This window comes from Cynocephalus volans, chromosome 6, assembly GCF_027409185.1.
Source record: "Cynocephalus volans isolate mCynVol1 chromosome 6, mCynVol1.pri, whole genome shotgun sequence".
Lineage (NCBI taxonomy): Eukaryota > Metazoa > Chordata > Mammalia > Dermoptera > Cynocephalidae > Cynocephalus > Cynocephalus volans.
In genome coordinates, this window is record NC_084465.1 from 9,140,652 (window position 1) to 9,161,757 (window position 21,106).

Consider the following 21,106-nt stretch of genomic DNA (forward strand, 5'->3'; position numbering starts at 1 on the left):
CTGAGGCCCGCACCAAATGCAGCCGTCCTAGAATTGTAATCCAAATAAACCTCTATTCTTTATAAATTATCCAGTCTCAGGTATTCTGTTATAGCAACACAAATGCACATGTGTTAAAATTTGTAGCGCAATGCACCAAAAACACACAATATATATTTTTAAAAATAAAAAAATTTGAACAGTAAGGTATATGTACATTTCACTATTCCATAGCAAACACAGATATATATATACACACTCATATGTTTTGAGAAAGAAAGTAACTTAGAACAATCTAAGAAATGCAAAGTCTGTTAAATTTAACTGGAGATATGGGCATAGGGCTTCAGTCACGTCCCCTTCACCCTCGTCTGGGATAACTGCAAAAAGGCACATTCTAGTAGCAGTTTTTACTCTAGGTGACAGACATCACTGAGGGTATAGATTACCTAAATACTATCACTAATTATACAATGTGACCCTTACTTTTTTTGTTGCAATGTTATTGAAATTTATGATGCAAAGAACAATGTATAGCCAATCAGTAGCCTATGCTATTTTAGTGAACCAATGTAAATTCTTGGAAAACAACTTTGGAACTGCCTCCTTTAAGATTCTCCTTTTCTCCTTTAAGTATTACTGATTTTTCTTCTGTCCTTGGGGTCACAATTCAAAGCAACTTGAATTTGTGTTTCCTGAGTTGAAATCCTAAAATTTGGCTCCAATAAAACTCTTCATTTTTATACTTTTGTCTGTTACTTCTTTTAAGTTTACACCATGCAGGGACTATTCCATTTCTCTTATATGTACCCTTCCCCAAGCCACACACTTTTTCTTTTTGTTACTTTAGCCTGACACGTAAAATAGTATTAAGCATAGAATTTGATGTTGATTTTCTGGGGATACATGCCCCCTCTTCCTCTCTCTTCTCTGTCTCCCTGTGCTATCTCCTTTCTGTGTCCATCTCTCTCCCTACTTTTGTCTCTTTTCCGTGTTTCTCATTCCCCTTTCCATTCCCTTCTTTCTGTCTTTTTCTCCACCTCTCTGTGTCACTCTCAGCCGGATGTGGCTGGTGCCCGGCCCTCATTCCTTTGGCTAAACTCAGTCCCCTGCAGGCAGCTCCCAGACACATGGGGGACTGTGCCCGGCTGGACCAGAAGTGCCCTCGGCCAAGGAGGGACAGGACTTGGTGGGCAAACACGCAGCCTCCTGTCCTTGGTGGGACAGCCCTAGGGTGTGCTCTCCCATCCTCCAGAGTCCCCAGCAGGTTGGATCCCTCGCCAACGTGGACAGCCTGCCTGAAGTGGCTGCCCCTCTCCCTCTCACCTCCTTCTGCCTCTCATGTCCCAGCTCCCTCTCCTGGTTCCTGGGATCCCCTCACAGACGAATCCCTTCAATTGAATCCTAGACTCAGGGTCTACTTTGGGGAGGAACCAAACCCACACGTGCTCTCTGGTCTCTCAGTCTGTTTCTGTGCACGGTGTGTCTCCCTGTCCCTGTGTCTTCTGTCTCCATTCCCAGCTCTCACTTCAATCTTCCTGCTCGTGTCCCACTGCTTCCCTCTCTTGGGGGTCCCAGGAGAGTCCGAGGATCCGTCACAGACTGGTGGGCGGTGGGCCTCGGGCCCCTGGTCTGGGGAGCGGCACGGGGGCGGGGCCTGCTCCTCCGGCCCGCAGGGGGCGCTGTGGGCGGGGCGGCCGCCGAGTCCCAGCATGCCCCGCGCCCGGCCGGCGCTGGGTTTGGGGGCGACGCCGGCTCCGGCCGAGGGCTGGGGCGCAGGGGGAGGCCGGGCGCGGCCGGACAGGTTCCCGCGGAGCCACGATGGCCACGCCGGCTCCGGTAAGAGGGTCCCCGCGCGGACGCCCGGTTTCGGGCTCGGGCGCATCCTCGGGCTCCGGCTGGCCCTCGTCCTGGGGTCCTCGTGGGCGGCTGCGGCGGACGGGTCGGAGTGTGCCCGGGGGTCGCTTAGATCTGGGGTGTAGAGTCCGCGCCCTGGAGGGAGCCGGTGGCCGCAGCCTCAAGGACTCGTTGGTGGCCAAACCCCTGAGCAAAGCCGAGGGGAGACCGGGGCCGACCCAGGACTGGGGCCGAGCCTGGGCAAGGGGGCCCGGGCGTGGCGGGGCGGGCGGTGGGGAGGACAGAGGTGGGTCTGGGGCCGGGGGTGGCTGTCACAGCTCAGCCAGTCTTACACCACGCCAGTCATTGAGTTCAGGACAGACGTTTTTAAAGATACGGGGTTCTGAGTGGTTGAAACGGTGTGTGGCGGGGCCTGATTTAGCCGCCCACGTGACGTTTGTGTTGAGTGTAGGGAGGAAGAACGATCTGTTGGGAGGAGTAGAAGCGGGTGTAAAACCCCAAATAGGGTACACGTTACTTGATTAGCGTTTTGTTGAAATTGAGTTTAGAGGGAGTGGGTTATTTTTATTATACTTTTCTTTGTTTTATAAGCTTTTCTATTGAGGATTTTTGCTGATTTTTAAACGAATTCATGACATCATTGATTTTAAAATACGTGCACGATCTCGACAATTTCCTGAGATGAAACATACAAAAGCATTATGTACAGTAAATGTACAGCACCTGCATAGAGAAGATTTAAATACACAGGAGATATACTATGCCCATAGATGGAAAGACTAAACATAGTAAAAATGTTACTCTCCTTTCAAATAGTATATAAATTCATTGCAGTTTTACCAAAGGTAGTAAGACTTTTGTGAATTTAAATACACAGATTCTAAACTTTATTTGGAAACATAGAGGTCAAAGAATATGAATCTGAAAAAAGAACAAGAGAATTTCCCTACCAGAAAACACTATGAACTTACAGAATTAAGAGCGTTGTTTTGTGCAGGGATAAACACATAGAGCAGTGGAAACAGAACAGATAACGCAGAAGCAGACTATGTGCTGAGTAATAGCATCCCCCTCAAATTCAGGTCTTTCCTGGAACCTCAAATTGTGACCTTTTTTGGAGATTGGGATGTTGTGGATATAATTGATTAAAACGAGGTCATACTGAAGTAGGGTTGGTCCTTAATCCAAGAAGAGACACAGACAACTTTGTGATGGTGGAGGTAGAGATTGGATTATGTATCTGCAAGCCAAGGAACACCAAGAATGGACAGCTACCACCAGAAGCTAAAAGGGAGGCATGGAACAGATTCTCCCTTAGAGTCTTCTAGGAAAGGATAGCCCTGCTGACACCTTGACTTCAGATAGCCCGGCTGACACCTTGACTTCAGACTTCTAACCATGAGAACTGAGAGAATAAATTTGTTGTTTTAAGTCACCCAGTTTGTGATACTTACTTAGGGCAGCCATAGGACTAATACACAAACCTTCAAAATGGTATTGGGACAATTGAGTATTCCATTTGGAAAAGAATAGTTAGATCACTACTTTATGCCATAAAAAAATTACATTCAAGATGAAAATCTGAACATCAACAGCAAAGTTTGACAAGCCTTTTGGAAGAAAATGTAGAGTATCTATGACCTTGATGTAGAAAAGAATTTCTTTAACAAGACACAAAAGTAGAGAAAACTAAGAAAAGATTGATACATTTGCATCAAAACTGAAAGCTTCTGTACAATAAAAGACAGCACAAAGAAAATTAAAATGTAAGCCATGGACTAGGAGAAAGTATTTATAACCTGTATAGTCAAAAATCAATATACAAATTATATAAAGAAGTACTAGAAATGAAAGGATATGTGACCCAATAAAAATATGGACAAAGGATATAAACGGGCAATTCACAGAACTGAAAAAAAATGGTCAATGGATAAAAGAGTAGGTTTTTAAAATGTGATATATTCAGACAAGGGAACACTATACAAAAGTAAATAGTTCTCTATATATCAATATGGACAAATCTCAAAATGTTGAATGAAAAATGCAAGTTGCAGTGCAATAAAGCATATATTTATAAAAGACACAACAGTACTTTATATTATTTATGGGTTCATATGTGTATTAAGAAATTTAGAACATGAACTGAAAAGTTACCACATTCGTAGTGTTTGCTTCTATGAGGGAGGAGAGTGGAACTAAGTATGAGAACAAGACTGAAGAGAGGAACGAAGAGAACGGAGTTACATGTCATATTCTGTTTATTTCACTAAAAGGAACTCTGAGGAAAAATGTTAAATGTGTTAAATCAGTGGTGAATATTAGAATGCTTGCTATAATGTTTTCTGTAATTTTCTGGATCTTTTAAACTTCTGAAAATTAAAAAGTAACAAAACTGATTTTTGAACATTTAAAAAAATCATTTAAAAGTAAGCAATTTAATCAGAAGAGAATATGGAAATAAAAACACAAGGTACTTCAGAAAGTTCATGGAAGGACTTGTATTATCTTTTAGTTCCATTTTCCAGGAACTTTTTGAAGTACTCTCATACATTCTGCTCGGCTATAATACATCATATGTGTTTCGAAAAAACATGGTGCTGTGTGAAATTGTGCAATAAAAATCACAGAGCTTAAAGGAAGAAATGTTAGGCATACAACACTCCAAAACTTCATCAGTGACATGTTGGAAAGACTGGAACCTAATAAAAACAACAGGTTTATGCATGTTAAATAATTAAGAAATAAATAAACTTAATTACTTTTAAATTACCAGAAATTTGCTTGTGGAAGTGGGTGTAATGAGGGTGGAGTTTGTGAATTATTGTGAAGTGGTGAAAGGAGGGTTATCTGAAATCAAATGGGAAGTTGTGACACCAGATGTGGCTAGGAAGGGCTCCTAACACAGGGTAGTCTGAGGTAGCTGGTAGATACTTGAAGGGTGTGCATGTGTGCACAGTGCAGTTCTTTTGTTCATCTGGCACAAGATTTCTCACCCTTGTCACTACTGACATTTTGAACTGGATAATTTTCTGTTGTAGGGCTGTCTGTGTATTGTAGGATGTTTATCAGCATCATTGGCCACTACCTGCTAGATACCAGTAGCCGCCCCTCCCCCTCCATTTATGACAATCAAAAATGTCTCCAGGCATTGCCAGATGGCCCCTGGGGGACAAAATTGCCTTGATTGAGAATAACTGTCCCAGTGTTTCTCAGAGACAAAATTGCCCAAAAGTAAATGTGAAATTTTGTAATATATCGTTCCCTAGTATATTATGTTGGAAGAAATTTGTGTTTCAAAACAAGTGTCATCACAGAAAGGACTATATTTCATTAAACTTAAAATAATGAATTTCTGATTCAAATGTAAAGGAATCAGTTATAAAAACTCAACAGAAAAGATAAATGCAAATTAAAAATACAAGTTGAAACAAGATATATTCAGGTACTTCAAAAAGTTTGTGATAAAATAGAATTAAAAGGTAGTACAATCTTTCTATGAACTTTTTGAAGCATCCTTGTGCTTTAATATCCATAGAAAATAAGCACATATGGCAATAACAATTGGAGTTAAACTGACTTTAAAGAAAACAATTCTATGAAAGGTAGGATGTATACTTATGTAATTAGAATATTTTAAACTCTAATAATAATAAATATATAATTACATACTTCTAGTTACGAACCTCAGCAAATGTCAATTTATGCAAGTCAACAATAATAAATGAAAATATTAAGCAATTTTAACACATTTGCCTGTATTATATTTTTTAGAATGCAGTTTTTAAAAAAGCAATGAAATTCAAAGCCAACTCTTAGTATTCTGGGAATAAGAGGAATCTTGGTTAATCAGTTAAAGGAAACCAACAAACGTTACTTTTAAAGGTAAACCATTACAAGCATTTCCATTAAGGTAAAGAATAAGACAGATGAATGCTACCATCACTATTCAACATTATTTCAGACAATTGTAATAACCTAAGAAAAATAAGAAATGATAAAGTAGTTAAAACAAGTGTTATTTGCTGTAGGGAAAATAGAATGGTTTGGTCAGTACCCTTGCCTCGGGTCCTGTTGGGTGTGGTTTAGCACATCCTTTGTAAGCAAATTTGCGTGTGCACGCGCGTGCGCGTGTAGTTAGTGCACATGCGTGCGGGCCAATGTATCTTTTTAGTTTTGTTGCTATTCTTGTGTTGTTCAGAGTTTGTGAAGCAGGCTGGCTGACTACTGCATCAGGCAGCTGCTCTACGTGTGCAGTCATGCTTTCCAACCTCCATGTATGCAGCCATGCTTTCCAACCTCCATGTGTGCAGCCATGCTTTCCAACCTACTGCTTCCAAGGATCTGTTTGCCAGTTACCTAGCTCATAGACCTGCATGCAAGGGGTCTGGTGACCCAGCCTGGTGTGTGAGGGGTCTGGGGACCCAGCCTGGTGTGTGAGGTGTCTGGGGACCCAGCCTAGCGTGTGAGGGGTCTGGGGACCCAGCCTGGCGTGTGAAGGGTTTGTGACCCAGTCTGTGAATGGGCTTGAGGGGTCTGTGAGTTCCATACTCAGCCCTAGCTCAACAGTTGGCCCAGTCAGGGCAGGATTACTGGCCAGTAAAAGAGCCCAACAACTGGCGTGGTCCTGTAGCTTTACAATTGGCTCAGGAACCGGATTAAAGAGCTTCACAATTGACGCTGTGAGCAGGATTCCGGACATTAGCCCTGGCTCCACAGTTCCTAATGGAAACTTCGTTCTAATAAACAAAGCTATAAAATGTTATGAAGAATCCAGGAATATGTTTTATATAATCTTAGAACAGGAAAAGTCTTCCAAATCAAGACATTCTAAACTCTAAAGCCACAAAAGAGTTTCTAACAAATGTAATACTATAAGAAAAGAGCAGTACACCTTGAGAAAAGGTGGCAGAATTATCCTTATTTGAAAATTATTTGATTGTATTCCAACAAAAACTTAATACTATTAGGATTGGTAAATATGGTACATTGGATACAAAACAAGTTTACAAAAATCAATAACTTAAAAATAAATACTAGTAATAAAGACTGAAGGTGGCAGTGATGTTAGAAAAACTACAAATAAAAACAATTCAGAACATTTATGCAGAGTATCATTAAGTCTATTAAAGGATAGCAAACACAACCGAAATAAAAGGGGGGTAGACTGCGTTCCTAGGGTGAGATCAGTCAGTCCTTCCTAAATACATATATACACATGTAATGTGGTTTAAACCCAATCCCAATGCACTTCTCTTTTTTTCCTGGGGAAAATGACTTTGAAGTTTATAAAGAAGAATAAATATCCCAGGAATTGACAACAGTAGCTTGGAAGAGAGTGAGGCAGAGGATGGGAGGAGACTTGCCCTCTGGTTATTACGTTACATAAGTACTGTAGTCAGATATGCATAGATAGTGCAACAGAATAGAGAATTCAGAATATACAGATTTACGGACAGTATACAGTACGTAAACTAATGTGCAAAGATTGTACGGACAGTATACAGTACGTAAACTAATGTGCAAAGATTGAACGTTAGCATTTTAATGTAAGGAGAGAGAATGCTGTATTTAATAGTGCTGCAGGATTGGCTATCCATATGTATATAAATAAAGATGCCAATCTCATCCGTAGAATTAAATTGCAAATCTAAATATATTAAAAAAGAATTTGGTAGAATATTTGTGTAATTTTGATGTGGGAAGTGCTCAAAATGAAAGAAAAAGCTGGAAACTATATGGAAAAGAATGACATTTAACTAAAAGTTTGAGAATTTCTTATTTGGCAGTTGACAAGGTCAAAAGATAAATGATAAACTAGGAGAAAACATTTGCCAGTCAAAGGGTTATTAACCTTAATGGAAGAAAGTTCATTCAAATTATGAGCCCACTGAGCAAAGGAATTGGGTTTGTTTTTTCTTAAAAAATTATTTATTTTTGATTATACGTATTTATGGGGTACAGAGTTGACCCTCATTATTTTTGTACAGTACGTGAGGATCAAATCAATATTATTAGCATGTTCATCATTACAAATGGTAATTACTCTGTGTGAGCAAAGGATTTGAATAGGCATTCACAAAAATATTCATTAAGCCAAGAAGTATGAAAGGGATGCTAAGACTCACAAATTAATGCAAATTAAAACAAGGGAATACGCTTTTGCCACTCATTATGATGGCAAGAATAAGGTTTAAGAACATCCTGTGCTGGCAAAGGTGTAAAGAAATGAGAATTGTCATCTTAACAGCAAGGGTAAAAGTGCTGAATTCTTTTTGGAAGGTAATCTAGTGGTGTCTTAAATCTGAAATTGTTTATACCCTTTGATTAAGTAGTCCTCCTTTTTAGACTTTAGCCTATAGAAGTAAAAACACTAATACATAAGGAAGCATATCAGAGCATTTTTTTGTGTGATTTATGAAGGAAATGGAAACAATATCTGTCCTATCAGTGGGGTATATCTACTCATGGAATATCGTGCAACTCACTGAAAAATGAGTTTGCCTATATACTATATCAACCTGGAAAGATGTTCATGACATATCAAGTGAATGAAATTACATGGTGATTTGTCCCCATTTTAAAGAATAAAAGTTCCATACTGTACATATGTAATATAATTTAAACAAGCATAAAGAAACACATGGACGGGGTTGTAGTGGTTAACAGCAAAAGCATGTGATTGGAGTAGGGGAAGGAGTCGTTCCCAAGGAAAAAGCTGCTGAACAAACGAAAACAGTTGTCTGCTACAGAACTCTTTGAATCAACGATGAGAAGGAGCTGCAGTCATTTGGGCGCAATTGTGACTTGTATGTATTATGTCTATAATTTCAGTTACCTCTGACTTTTGAGGATGTTGCCATTTATTTCTCGGAGCAGGAATGGCAGAATCTAGAGGCATGGCAGAAGGAGCTGTACAGGCACGTAATGAGAGCCAATTATGAGACGTTTGTCTCTCTAGGTAAGAAGTGTTCAACTTTGGGGGTAAGTCGTGGAACTGGATCCTGTAAAAGGTCTCTCTCATTTGATGCTCCTGTTTGTCAGGTAGAAGATTTCTCAGGAGCTAACTCAGAAAGGCACTTTTACCCCATATTCTTTTGTTAGTACTTCTGCAAGCATTGCAGTCCTTACTCAAGGGTAGACATTGGTACTTGAAAATATTTGAGACATCACATAAGGTAGTCACAGGTGACTAAATATAAGTCAGGGCTTTTAGTCACTCCTTTAGTCCCTTCAGGTTGCTACGACTTTACACATATGAGCACATCTTGCTCATATCCTGTATATCATTAACTGAGGGATGTCCCTACCTCACAGCCTTCACAGTAGGGTCTGAACACTCAAGAAAAGCTCATGTGATTCTTCCCTGCAATGAGATTTTGGAAGTCTGCCCACTGAGGTGTTTAAAAGTAGCAGTCTCTGTGTGGTAATGGTAACGGTGTTCTTTTTGGTCTTTTTGCTTATTTGGTTTTTCTATTTCTGTTTATTTGTTAAATATGGTCTTAAAAAATCAGTCTGTACGGAGAAGCGTAAAATGAAAGATAAGTCTCCTGCTTCGTCTTTATTCCCACAGTGACTTATCTGCCCAAAGCCAGCCACTTTTAACCATTTCTGTTTTCATTCTTAAAGTGGTTTTCTCCAATCTAAATATTTACACTCTTCTTGATTTATTTAGTTTAGACAGTGTTAATTAATTACTGAAAATTGAGGCATTACTCACTTATGTTGTCCCTCTTCGATCTCCTTTTACCCCTTTTGTAACCCAGTTTTTGATAGTTTTTTGTGCCTCCATTGGTTAGCTTTATAATTTAAAATAATATATTGAAACTTCTAGATCATGTTCCATCAACTTTATATTACATCTCTTGATTTCTTCAGTCTATAAAGATAAGTTAATTAGTTCTCTTGCAGATACTTCTCAACTTTCAATGGGGTTATGTCCCAGTAAACCCATCATAAGTTGAAAATATAAGTAGAAAATGCATTTAATATACCCAACCTACCCAACACTATAGCTTGGCCTGGCTAACCTTGAATGTGCTCAGAAAACATGCATTAGCTGAAGTTGGGAAAAATCATCTAACACAAAGCCTATTTTATAATAAAGTGTTGACTATCTTGTGTAATTTATTGAATATTGTACTGAAACTGAAAAACAGAATGGTTCGATGGGTACTCGAAGTGCATTTCTACTGAATACGTATCACTTTCACAACATTGTGAAGTCTGAAAATAGTAAGTCAGACCATCGTAAGCCAGGGACTGTCCGTACTTCCCTCTATCTCCATCTCATTCCCTCCAGTTCATGACAGCCATGCCACTTCCTTTATATTGTAAGTGTTTTTAATACTTATATTGTGTTTTTTTCCCATAGTTAAGTTTTCCAGGCTCTACGTATGGATTGTTTCTAAAACATGCAATCTGAGACATCACATTATTTTCATTGTTGAAGAACCAAAGCAATCTATAGAGAAAAAAATATAATGCTATGTCATTAACCCTGTGCCACCCAAAAGAGAATGTCTCAAGCATCAAGATCAAATGGATTCTCTTTTTTTCATACTTATCTGTTGTTCAAAATCATTTTATTTGTTTCACTGTTAAGCCATGACTTTTTTAGATTTGGATTTTTGCGGGGAGGGGGTTAATTACTTTCTTTACTCATGCTTTCATCACATCCCTGTGATTATCCATTCTCTTCATCACAGTTGGTTAATGGAGCTTTTTGCCTCTGTCAGTTTTCCCAAATCAATCTGTGCATTCAAAGCAATTCCAATGAAAATCCCAATAAGGTTTTTCATGGAATTTGATAAGCTGATTATAAAGACCATGGAAGAAAAAAGGTCCAAGATCAACCAAGATGGTTTTTTGGAAGAAGGCGGAAGGTGATTGTCCTACAGATAACAAGACTTACTACATAGTACTATGTTAGAGCTAGAAAAACACCTGATAGCACCACAAAGTTGTCAAGATGTGAAGCAATATGAACACCCCTACTCTGCTAATGAGCCTGTAAATCAGCACAGCCACTTTGCAGAGAAATTGGGTAACTTTGCTTACCCTGTGATACAGCAATTCACTTCAAGGAATGTCCATGCCTGTGTGAGTGCTCATAGGGGCATGCCAGTGAACAGAGAAGACAGACTGTCTTGTATTCACTTAAGCAAATACTATCGAACAAGTGATCCCGAGTTAGTAGTTTCAAAATAGAGACATTTTGAAAACATAATTTGAGGTGAAAAAAGCAAGTTGCAGAGTGATATGGTATGGTTTATACAAAGTTTAAAACCAGCAATATAATATTTATATATATGTACAAGGATACTTCAGAAAGTTTGTGGAAAAACATAATTTAAAGAAAATGAACAAAAATAGAAGTACAAGATAATATGTGTCACCTCTCTTCCCCTGGGTGATGGAGATGCAAAGGATTACTCAAAGCCCATTTCCTCTGAGCAGTGAGAAGCCCCGAAGGGGTTAATTTCCAGGAACCCTCAAGAGAGAGGCATTCCTCCTTGGGAAAGTTAACACCGAATTGGGGTTTTTTTTCTCAGTATTTATTCTCCAGGCCAGAAAGTTACAGAAAAGGAACATAGGTGGAGTTACGGCTAAGTATAGTTTAACTATAGAAGCTGGTAACATCAGTGAAATAACAAAGTGACACTCCATAATGCGATTAGTAAAAAGTTAAGTTGGTCCACCAACAAAAGCCCGCTCCTAGCAAACACTTTTCCCTCCCCCAGCAATTTCCTTAGCATATTTACACAACAATCAAGTAACTTTCTTAACACATCAATCAGTAGGTTTACCCGCACCAAGGACATCTGTCCTTGAGCCAGCAATTCCGCCATGTTACGATTCTTCATCTACAACAGAGACTTCAGCCTGGGGAAAGTTTCCTGTCTTTTGCAAGCTTAACATTTCTATGTGTAATTTCAAAAAGTTAGGTTAAACCTGAAACTACAGGGCTTTGGAGGCCAGGCCCTGTGAAACGCATTTGCTTTATTAATGTTAGTGCTCTCCACAATATGAATCTTTCCAACTTTTTGAAGTACCCTCACATGTACTTAAAAAATAAAAACATGCATGAGAATGATAAACACAAAATTCAGGGTAGTGCTTACTTCTGGAGAAGAATATACATGGGCTTAAACTATAATGTTTCATATCTTTTTAAAAACCTGAAGCAAGTATGTAAACCTGCTAAAATTTGACAAAGTTAGATGGCACCTAGGTTTTTCTATATTTTTCACCTACTTTTCTGTGTGCTAGAAATACTTTTAATAAAAATTAAAATATTGTTTCTAAAAATCCTTTTTGGCTAAACTTTTGCTTCAGCCAACTTGGTTTAAAATTGAACCTGTAATGGCTATTACTAAATAGACTATTAAGAATATTGAAGCATTTGCCATTTTGTTTCTGGACAAAATACAGGTTTGGTATATGTATGGGGACCATAACAAAATTAAACCAACACACATCTAACAGGTCCGGATGGATTAGGAAGCTGTGATGGTGAGTGGGCAGATCTGCTCCTCATATAAACCTATAACCTGTTTTTTATCTCTTCTCATACACTGTCCCAGGACTGAATTTTGTGAAATTTAGAAACAACATAGTGAGCTTTAAATTCAGTGCTCAAGGAAGCCAAACTACCCTGTTTGATTCTCTGTGCAGGTGATGGACTTCCCAAACCAAAACTAATATCCTGGATTGAACAGGGGAGAGAGCCCTTCAGGAATGGGGGAGAATCACAGAAGTCGGGAAATGTAATTTGCTCCTCTTCTGATGTCCATTTTGATCCACTTATTGAGCAACAGTTGTTTCGGGGTGAGTATTAAGAAGTCAGGCCTTGACCTTAAGACGTCTCATGCAGATTTGTTAGTTTCCCATCGCTGATCTTCCTGTGTGGCTGAGCTGAGGCTTGATGTCTCGTTTATTCTGGTCTTAGGGACAGACAGCTCAGGACTGCATATAAATATGGTATTAGTCAGGGCTCTGTTAGGAACTCACTGCCATCATCACCTCATGACTCCATTCAAGTCTGATGTTCCTGAAGTCATAATAGTGGTCAACACTTAGAGTAACGTGCAGTGTGCAGGGCACCATGCTGGGCACCTCCTGCATGTCAACTCCCTCAGGTGTGACAACCATCTTGCATTCTATTGTTTCCCTATTTTTACAGGAGAAGGAGTTGAAGCAAAAACAAAGGTTGCACAGTGGACAAGTGGATTCGAACCCAGGCAGTCTGATTCCAGAGCTTAGACCCTACATTTGTGACCTATATTTTCCTCTTTTTAATAGTATTTTAAGATGTGTCTGTTTAGTTTAGTTTCAGCAGACTGTCACCAAACCATTTTGGTGATAAAATGGAACCACACTGTATAGTTGTGTAGCTCAGTGGAAGCCAGGTTCTCAGGCCACCACAGGTCACTGTTACAGATCACTTTAGTGGTGACAATCTTTAGTCGTGCCATAGACAAGATATTGACTGAATTTTTGTTTTCAGTTTCAGGAAGCCAGCATGCTGTGTATTCAGGAGAAACTGAGTGCCATTTCCAATTAGATCCTCTTCATAGCCAGTATTCCTCTGGACCCTTTTTAGGAAAAAAAGAAGATATTTCCCTCAGGCCTAACCAAGGTGTCACCCTCATGAGCCCACAGAGACATGACACACGGGCTCTAACTCCAGTAGTTCACAGCTCCAGCGAATCTACCCGAAGAGAAGGAATCCCAAGTCACAGAAGTCTGGGTGTCCCTGGCTTGCAGGAAGTCCCCTCCTGGGAGAGCACCCAGCACCCTTGCCCTGTCTGCGGGGAAAGCTTTTGGAAGAAGAACTACTTAGTGGAGCACGAGAGGAACCACTTGAAGGACCCTCCATGTAGGGCCTGGAAGAAATTCAACAAACGAGCTGATGCCCAGCTACAGTGGAATATCACCTGGGCACAGAGGCACTTGCGATGTCACCAGTGCGGTAAGAGCTTCCGCCTAAAGCAGTATTTGCTGCGACATCTGGCTGCCCATATAGGGAAGAGCCCTTTCCAGTGCCCTGAATGTAGGATGTGCTTCCATCATGAGCAGACCCTTCTCAGCCACCACCTCGTGCACAAGGGGGAGAAGCCTTCCCAGCACCCCAAATGCGACAAGAGCTTTCTCCCAGTGAGTGGCCTTCTGAAAGTCCACCAGCGTGCACACAGTGGAGAGAGACTGTTCTCCTGCAGGAAGTGCGGCAGGGGCTTCAGCAAACAGTGTAAACTCACAGAGCACATCCGAGTCCACAGCGGGGAGAAGCCCTTCTGGTGTGCCGAGTGTGGCAGGAACTTCCGCCAGAGGGGACAGCTGCTGAGGCACCAGCGGCTGCACACAGATGAGAAGCCCTTTCAATGCCCGGAGTGTGAGGGCAGCTTCCGCCTGAAGAGCATGTTGAGAGCCCACCGGCTCCGACACAGCGGGGAGAGACCATTCTCCTGCAGTGAGTGTGGCAGAGGCTTTACCCACCAGTGTAAGCTCCGTGAGCACCTGAGAGTGCACAGCGGGGAGAGGCCCTTCCAGTGCCCAGAGTGTGACAAGAGCTTCCGCCTGAAGGGCATCCTGAAGGCCCACCAGCGCACCCACAGTAAGGAGAGGCCGTTCTCATGTGGGGAGTGTGGCAAGGGCTTTACCAGACAGTCCAAGCTCACGGAACACTTCCGCGTGCACAGCGGGGAGAGGCCCTTCCAGTGCGCAGAGTGCGACAGAAGTTTCCGCTTGAAGGGGCAGCTGCTGAGCCACCAGCGCCTGCACACAGGAGAGAGACCCTTCCAGTGCCCTGAGTGCGACAAGAGCTATCGCGTGAAGGCTGACATGAAGGCTCACCAGCTGCTGCACAGTGGGGAGATGCCTTTCTCTTGTGAGTGTGGTAAGGGCTTTGCTAAGCAGTCTAAACTCATCGAACACATCAGGACACACACAGGAGAGAAGCCTTTTCAGTGTCCCAAATGTGACAAGAGTTTCCGCTTGAAGGCACAGCTGCTCAGCCACCAAGGTCTGCACACAGGGGAGAGACCTTTCCACTGCCCTGAGTGTGATAAAAACTTCCGGGAAAGGGGACACATGCTTAGGCACCAGCGCATACACAGGCCTGAGAGGCCCTTTGCCTGTGGTGACTGTGGGAAGGGCTTCATTTATAAGTCTAAACTTGCTGAACACATCAGAGTGCACACAAAATCCTACCGTGCTCCAAATGAGCCTGACGTGAAGAAGAGGCTTAGCCAACTGTTTGCAATGATAGAGGCTGACTGGAGTTGAGGCAGAGTGGGACACCCAAAGCCGGGAGCAGAGTTGATGCTGCCTGGGAATCCACAGCAGCAGTAGCCAGAGCCCCTGGTAGACAGATTTTAGGAACAGGGGTCCTTCTTTGAGCAAGAATATAGTACAAGTTAGGAATATGAGAAACCACAAACGATTTTCTCTTTTGAAACATCATCAATTATATTTCCTGTCATTGAAAAAAAGAAATACTTGTTCTTCCTCCCTCTTGGGTGGTAATATTTGCTGAAATACTAATCCAGCTCTAAAATCTCAGCTTAAATTAACAAGGAAATTCCTCCACTTCCATTCTCAAAGCTGAAAGCGTGGCTATTAAACGGCAATTCCACTTTTTTTTTTTTCTCTTCAGAGTATGATCCTAAAGTGTGAGTTAAATCTGGTGAATTTTGTTGCAGGCCTAATAGCCTCTTGGATTTGATTTTGGTTGATTTATTTTGGAAATGATAGCAATAAAATGAATTTTCTGAATCTTAGTTTGTGTGATTATGTGAATGCTGAAATTTTTTAACAGCTTCTTTAGTGATTATGCATAGTTTCCCCTAAAGAAACGCTGATGATTTCAGCAAAATTTGGCTAATCTGAGTTGAAGAAACAAAACTGAAGGTGCTAAGAGGCGTGATAAGAGGTTGGGGCAGGAAATCTTGATTTGGGGGTTCCAGAATAGAGATGCTACCTGAAACTGAGAGAGTGGGTGAGATTCCCAAGAGTGAATATTCAAGCAGATGACTACAAGCTGAGTTATGACACAATAATGAAGCTAAGCAGCTTAATCAGGCAAGAGCAGTTGAGTGTTTCAAGCAACTGATCGTAATAATACAAGTAGAAGTCCAGGAAGGGGAGGGCTACCCTGTTTTGTTACATTAGGAGAAGGCTGTGTGAGCATCAAACGTGTGTACTCTGGGGACAGAGTTATACTCCATAAAAGAATCCCTAATTTTCAAAGGGTCCATGTTTGGTGTAAAAGATGCCTGACTTGAAATTCTGAGAGACAACAAAAGTAGATGATCAGTAAACTCTGTAAAACAGTGTTTCACAAACGATTTTCTCTGGGACACTATCTCCAAAGATACTCAGCAAGAAAAGATTATGTGGCCAATTACACAAAGACCCTAATTGTCTATTGCTCCATTCTTAAATATGAATAGATAGGCAACGATTATCAAACATTTCAAGAATAACTTACATGAAAGAGGAAGACCAAGATAAGAGGGGGAAAAGCATAATTCAGGGAATAAAAACTAAATTTAAAAATACTGAGGGCCGGCCCGTGGCTCACTCGGTAGAGTGCGGTGCTGATAACACCAAGGCCCCGGGTTCGGATCCCATATACGGATGGCCGGTTCGCTCACTGGCTGAGCGTGGTGCTGACAACACCGAGTCGAGGGTTAAGATCCCCTTACCGGTCATTCTTTAAAAAAAAAAATAAAAATAAAAAAAATAAAAAAATAAAAATACTGATGTTGGGGTCGGCCCGTGGCTCACTCGGGAGAGTGCGGTGCTGATAACACCAAGGCCCCGGGTTCGGATCCCATATACGGATGGCCGGTTCGCTCACTGGCTGAGCATGGTGCTGACAACACCAAGTCAAGGGTTAAGATCCCCTTACCGGTCATCTTTTAAAAAAATAAAAATAAAAAATAAATAAAAAATAAAAATACTGATGTTAAGAAAAATAATGGAGAAGACACCATTATTATAAAACAAAAACAATTTTATGGGGCCGGCCCGTGGCTCGCTCAGGAGAGTGCGGTGTTGCAAGGCCCCGGGTTCGGATCCCATATAGGGATGGCCGGTTGGCTCACTGGCTGAGCGTGGTGCTGACAACACCAAGTCAAGGGTTAAGATCCCCTTACCGGTCATCTTTAAAAAAAAAAAAAAAAAACAATTTTATGAAGAAAGGAAGCATCTGCAAATAAAAGTTCTAGGAAGTTTAAAAAATGTGATTGTTAACATTTAAAAAATCTCATAGTAGGATTTAGTCAAAAGAAATCTCCCAGGAAATAGAACAGAAGATTCAACAGGTAGAAAGAAAGTAAACAGAAGATGAATTGTGCAAATAATAGTTTCGCCCATTTTTCTACCAAAGTTTACATCTTTTTTCCCTTCAGTTTTTAAAATTACGTAGACATATATCTTAATCATACATATACAGGCTGAGCACCCCAAGTCAGAAATACACGAAAATCCACAACTTTTCGAGTACCAACATGACACTCAAAGGAAATGCTCAGTGGAGCATTTTGGATTTTCGGATTTGGGCTACTCAACCAGTAAGGACATTAGCAAATATTCCAAAATCCGAAACAATCCAAAATCCAAATCATTTCTGGTCCCAAACATTTTGGATAAGGGATATTCAACCTGTATATGCCCATATGATGTAAGTGGAGGAGGGGAAGAGAGTGGGAGAAGAAATCAAGCAAGTAAAGGGGAAAGAGAGTGCACACACAAAAATCCAGCTATAATGGGATTCGCTTTATGCATTTATATTTTTTTAAAATGTGTAATTACAAGGAAATTTTGAAATTTTAAAAAGTAATAGTTACAAAAATAAAATTGAAAACTCATGGGCTGGCTGGTTAGCTCAGTTGGTTAGCATGCGGTGTTATAACACCAAGGTCAAGGGTTTGGATGCCTGTACCCACCAGCCACCTCCCCCCCCCCCAAAAAAATTAAAACTCAGTATCACAGGCCATGAGACTCCTTTTAATTCTTTCCAGAATTTACAAAGTATATAATCTATATTAATAATATATACATATATAGGATAATTTATAATTCTAAATTTCCTTTAGAATTTTAGAATTATAAGGAGCAGAAAGATTTTTTATTCCAATATCTAATGTTACAGAGAAGGAAACAAAGACCATAGTAAATATCTCACCTACAGTCTCATACCTGGTTAGTGATGGAGCTGGGACTCTGCAGGTCTCCTGACTTCAGGGCAGGGATTCTTCCACTGCACTTAATTGGAAATCCAGGAAATGCATCTTCTATGGTTAGAAGTACCAAGTGCTCAGACAAACAAACCAAACCAGCACAGTTACCTAAACGAGTTGTTTGTTGCAGAAAGGCAAAAAAAGAGACAGTTTTCAAAATATAATAGTACAAGGGAAAAACCACAGTGTAAAGTCACACTGGCCTACGGAGATTGGAAGTGTCTTGGAAGAGACCAAAACATTAATGAAAGGGATTTTTTTTTTTAAATAGGGGAGAATTAAATTAGAAATTAATGGTAATTGTTTATGATTTGGAGGACAAAGGGATTATCTAGGAATGAAATGGAAACTTCTTTCAGATTGAATGTAATTTATCACCTCACTCTTTACTAAGATAGTTTTCTGGGGAAGTTTCCATCAACCTAAAATGGTCAGTTTAGGGTTATTAGATCAGATAGCTATCAGTCCAAAAGTTTTTAGGTATACCTGACAAAACAAAGAGTAGTTTGTCATCAGAAGTTGTAAAATGGAATGGGAAGAAATCAATCATTGCACTGGAAAATAAAGGCATTTTAAACTGTGACTCCACCCTATGAGAAAAGCTCCAGAGGAACCAATGCTATTATAATCGATGAGAGTCACCTGGTGGAATGTACAGAAAAGGACCGACTCAACAGACATGTAAACAAAACAATCGGTTGGAGGAAAGGCAACAATTTCTGAAGGAAAAATCATGGTGTATTGAGGGAATAAAAGGATAGCTTGTCATCATGCTCACTTGGATGTTTAATAAACATCTCAAATTCAACATTTCCAAAAACAAACTCATGATTTTCCACTGTTAGCCTGTTCTGTTACACCTCTTTTCCCTGTGTAATGGATATGAAGGAAAGAATTATGCAAATACTCAAGCACTATGTATGCACTGAGGCCCGGACAGACTGCACTTCAGTAATTTCTCCATTAGGAGGAGCAAAACTTAAAGTGGCAGCTGCTACCAAAGTTAGCCTCTCCCTTTTATTGTAAAGATGAAGGTTTACAAGAGGATTCAGTTGTTTTAACCATTGCAAAGACACAAGGATATCCGCAGAATTATGGCTAACAAATGGAAAACCAGTAACATCATTGAAATAAACAAGGTGACATTCCATAATGCAATTTGCAAGAGGTTAAGTAGATCCACCAACAAAAGCTTGATCTTAGCAAACATTCTCTCTTCTTACAGCAATTTCCCAGTATATTTACACATAAACCAGTAACTTGTCTGTCCTTGAGCCAGTAACCTTGCTGTGCTACAATTCTTTATCTCACAACAGAGACTTTTAGCCTGGGGAAAATTTCCTGTCTTTTGTAAGGTTAACATTTTACATGTACTTTTAAGAAGTTAGGCTAAACCAGAAACTATAAGAAACTAGGCCCTGTGAAATATATTTGCTTTATAAATGTAAATATACTCCACATCTCCCCCATTTTTAAAATTTAATTAAAAGAAAAAGAAAAAGCTATAGATCAGGTTTTCACAGTTAAAAGCAAAGTTAGGGGCCGGCTCGTGGCTCACTCGGGAGAGTACGGTGCTGATAACACCAAGGCCCCGGGTTCGGATCCCATATACGGATGGCCGGTTCGCTCAATGGCTGAGTGTGGTGCTCACAACACCAAGTCAAGGGTTAAGATCCCCTTACCGGTCATCTTTTTAAAAAAATAAAAAAATAAAAATTAAAAATAAATAATAAAAATAAATAAATAAATAAAAAAATAAAAAAAAAAAAAAAAAAAAGCAAAGTTAGTATCATTTAGCATGGCTAGCCCTTTTAATTTACTTCAGGTGAGGACTGATGATGTCATCATCACAGAGCTGTTGCATTGGCATCATTCCAGGTGCTGTGAATTAGGTGTAATTATCAATTCTCGAAACACAGGAATGGGATTCTGCTCCATATAATAATTGATTCTGAGTCCAGAGAGTTTGTTGATATACACCCATTCAGGACATCACTGTTGTTAAAGCATCTAGTCTTTTGTAAAATTCCTTAATCAATTACAAATCTTTTGTTTAGGAACAGGATGTCTCATCCAAGTCACAGACACCCACTTTAAGGCCAGGAAAATTTAGAGAACTGCTTTTGTAGGGAAGATGTTATTTCCCCCTTTATGATCAAGGCATTCATCATAAAAGCATTGATGATCAATATCTTGACTGAAAAGGTCTTACTTTTCTTTGTATAAATCACATGGTACTGGGAAGGCTCATTCCCAGGTGGTCTTGTCCCACGTCATGGGGAAAGATGAATAGTAAGATGAAGCAGCAGGAAGGCCAAATTAAGGTAACATGAAAGAGGGGTCAGAACTTAGAAGTGAGACATGCTATCTTATATCCAAAGTTTAAATTATATCCTGTTATAAAGAGAGAGTTAATTTTTATTGAACTTATAAAAATAGCCACATTGCCATAAGAATTATAAAGATACTTAAGGTTATTAAATTTGGGGGGGATCAAATAGGAAGAAAACAAATGCTTTTTACTTCTGTTTTAAATGATGTTTTACCAAATTGTTGTCAGTTATAGATAGCTTAAGAGACAGAGTTTTCTTAAATCTGGAAAACAAAACATTAAGAGAACCAGCAGTTCAAAATATGGAAATTGTAAAAACCTGTAATTCTTTTCAACTAGTTCACTAATTAACTTTTGTTGTTTTGACCTTTGTGAACAATTCCACAAACCCATTAGTTTCTTCATTAGAATTTTGGAAATTTAGTTTAAAGGTATGAACTAAAAGTTTGTCAGGAAACTGTACCTATCAGAGTTTTTTCATGAAATATTTGAAGACATAACTTTTTTTTTTTTTTTTTGTCTTTTTCGTGACCGGTACTCAGCCAGTGAGTGCACTGGCCATTCCTATATAGGATCCGAACCTGCGGCGGGAGCGTCGCTGTGCTCCCAGTGCCGCACTCTCCTGAGTGCGCCATGGGCTCGGCCCAAAGACATAACATTTTAAAACTATAATTGAATCAAGGTTATGACCAGT

At 40.1% G+C, this 21,106-nt stretch overlaps 1 protein-coding gene across 1 annotated transcript; it reads left to right on the forward strand.

Annotated features, from left to right (window-relative positions):
- Positions 1-1,716: 1,716 nt before the first annotated feature.
- On the forward strand, positions 1,717-15,614 carry ZNF786 (zinc finger protein 786). The gene is made up of 4 exons (XM_063100343.1): positions 1,717-1,818; positions 8,668-8,794; positions 12,511-12,663; positions 13,343-15,614. The coding sequence occupies exons 1-4, from the start codon at positions 1,801-1,803 to the stop codon at positions 15,118-15,120; spliced, it is 2,076 nt and encodes a 691-aa protein (XP_062956413.1). The 5' UTR covers positions 1,717-1,800; the 3' UTR covers positions 15,121-15,614.
- Positions 15,615-21,106: the final 5,492 nt, after the last annotated feature.

Bases quoted from the DNA above. Each gene is read 5' to 3' on its own strand.
- ZNF786 (XM_063100343.1), top strand. The intron at 8,795-12,510 runs GTAAGAAGTGTT...TTCTCTGTGCAG, and splicing joins TGAGACGTTTGTCTCTCTAG to GTGATGGACTTCCCAAACCA. The intron at 12,664-13,342 runs GTGAGTATTAAG...TTTTGTTTTCAG, and splicing joins TGAGCAACAGTTGTTTCGGG to TTTCAGGAAGCCAGCATGCT.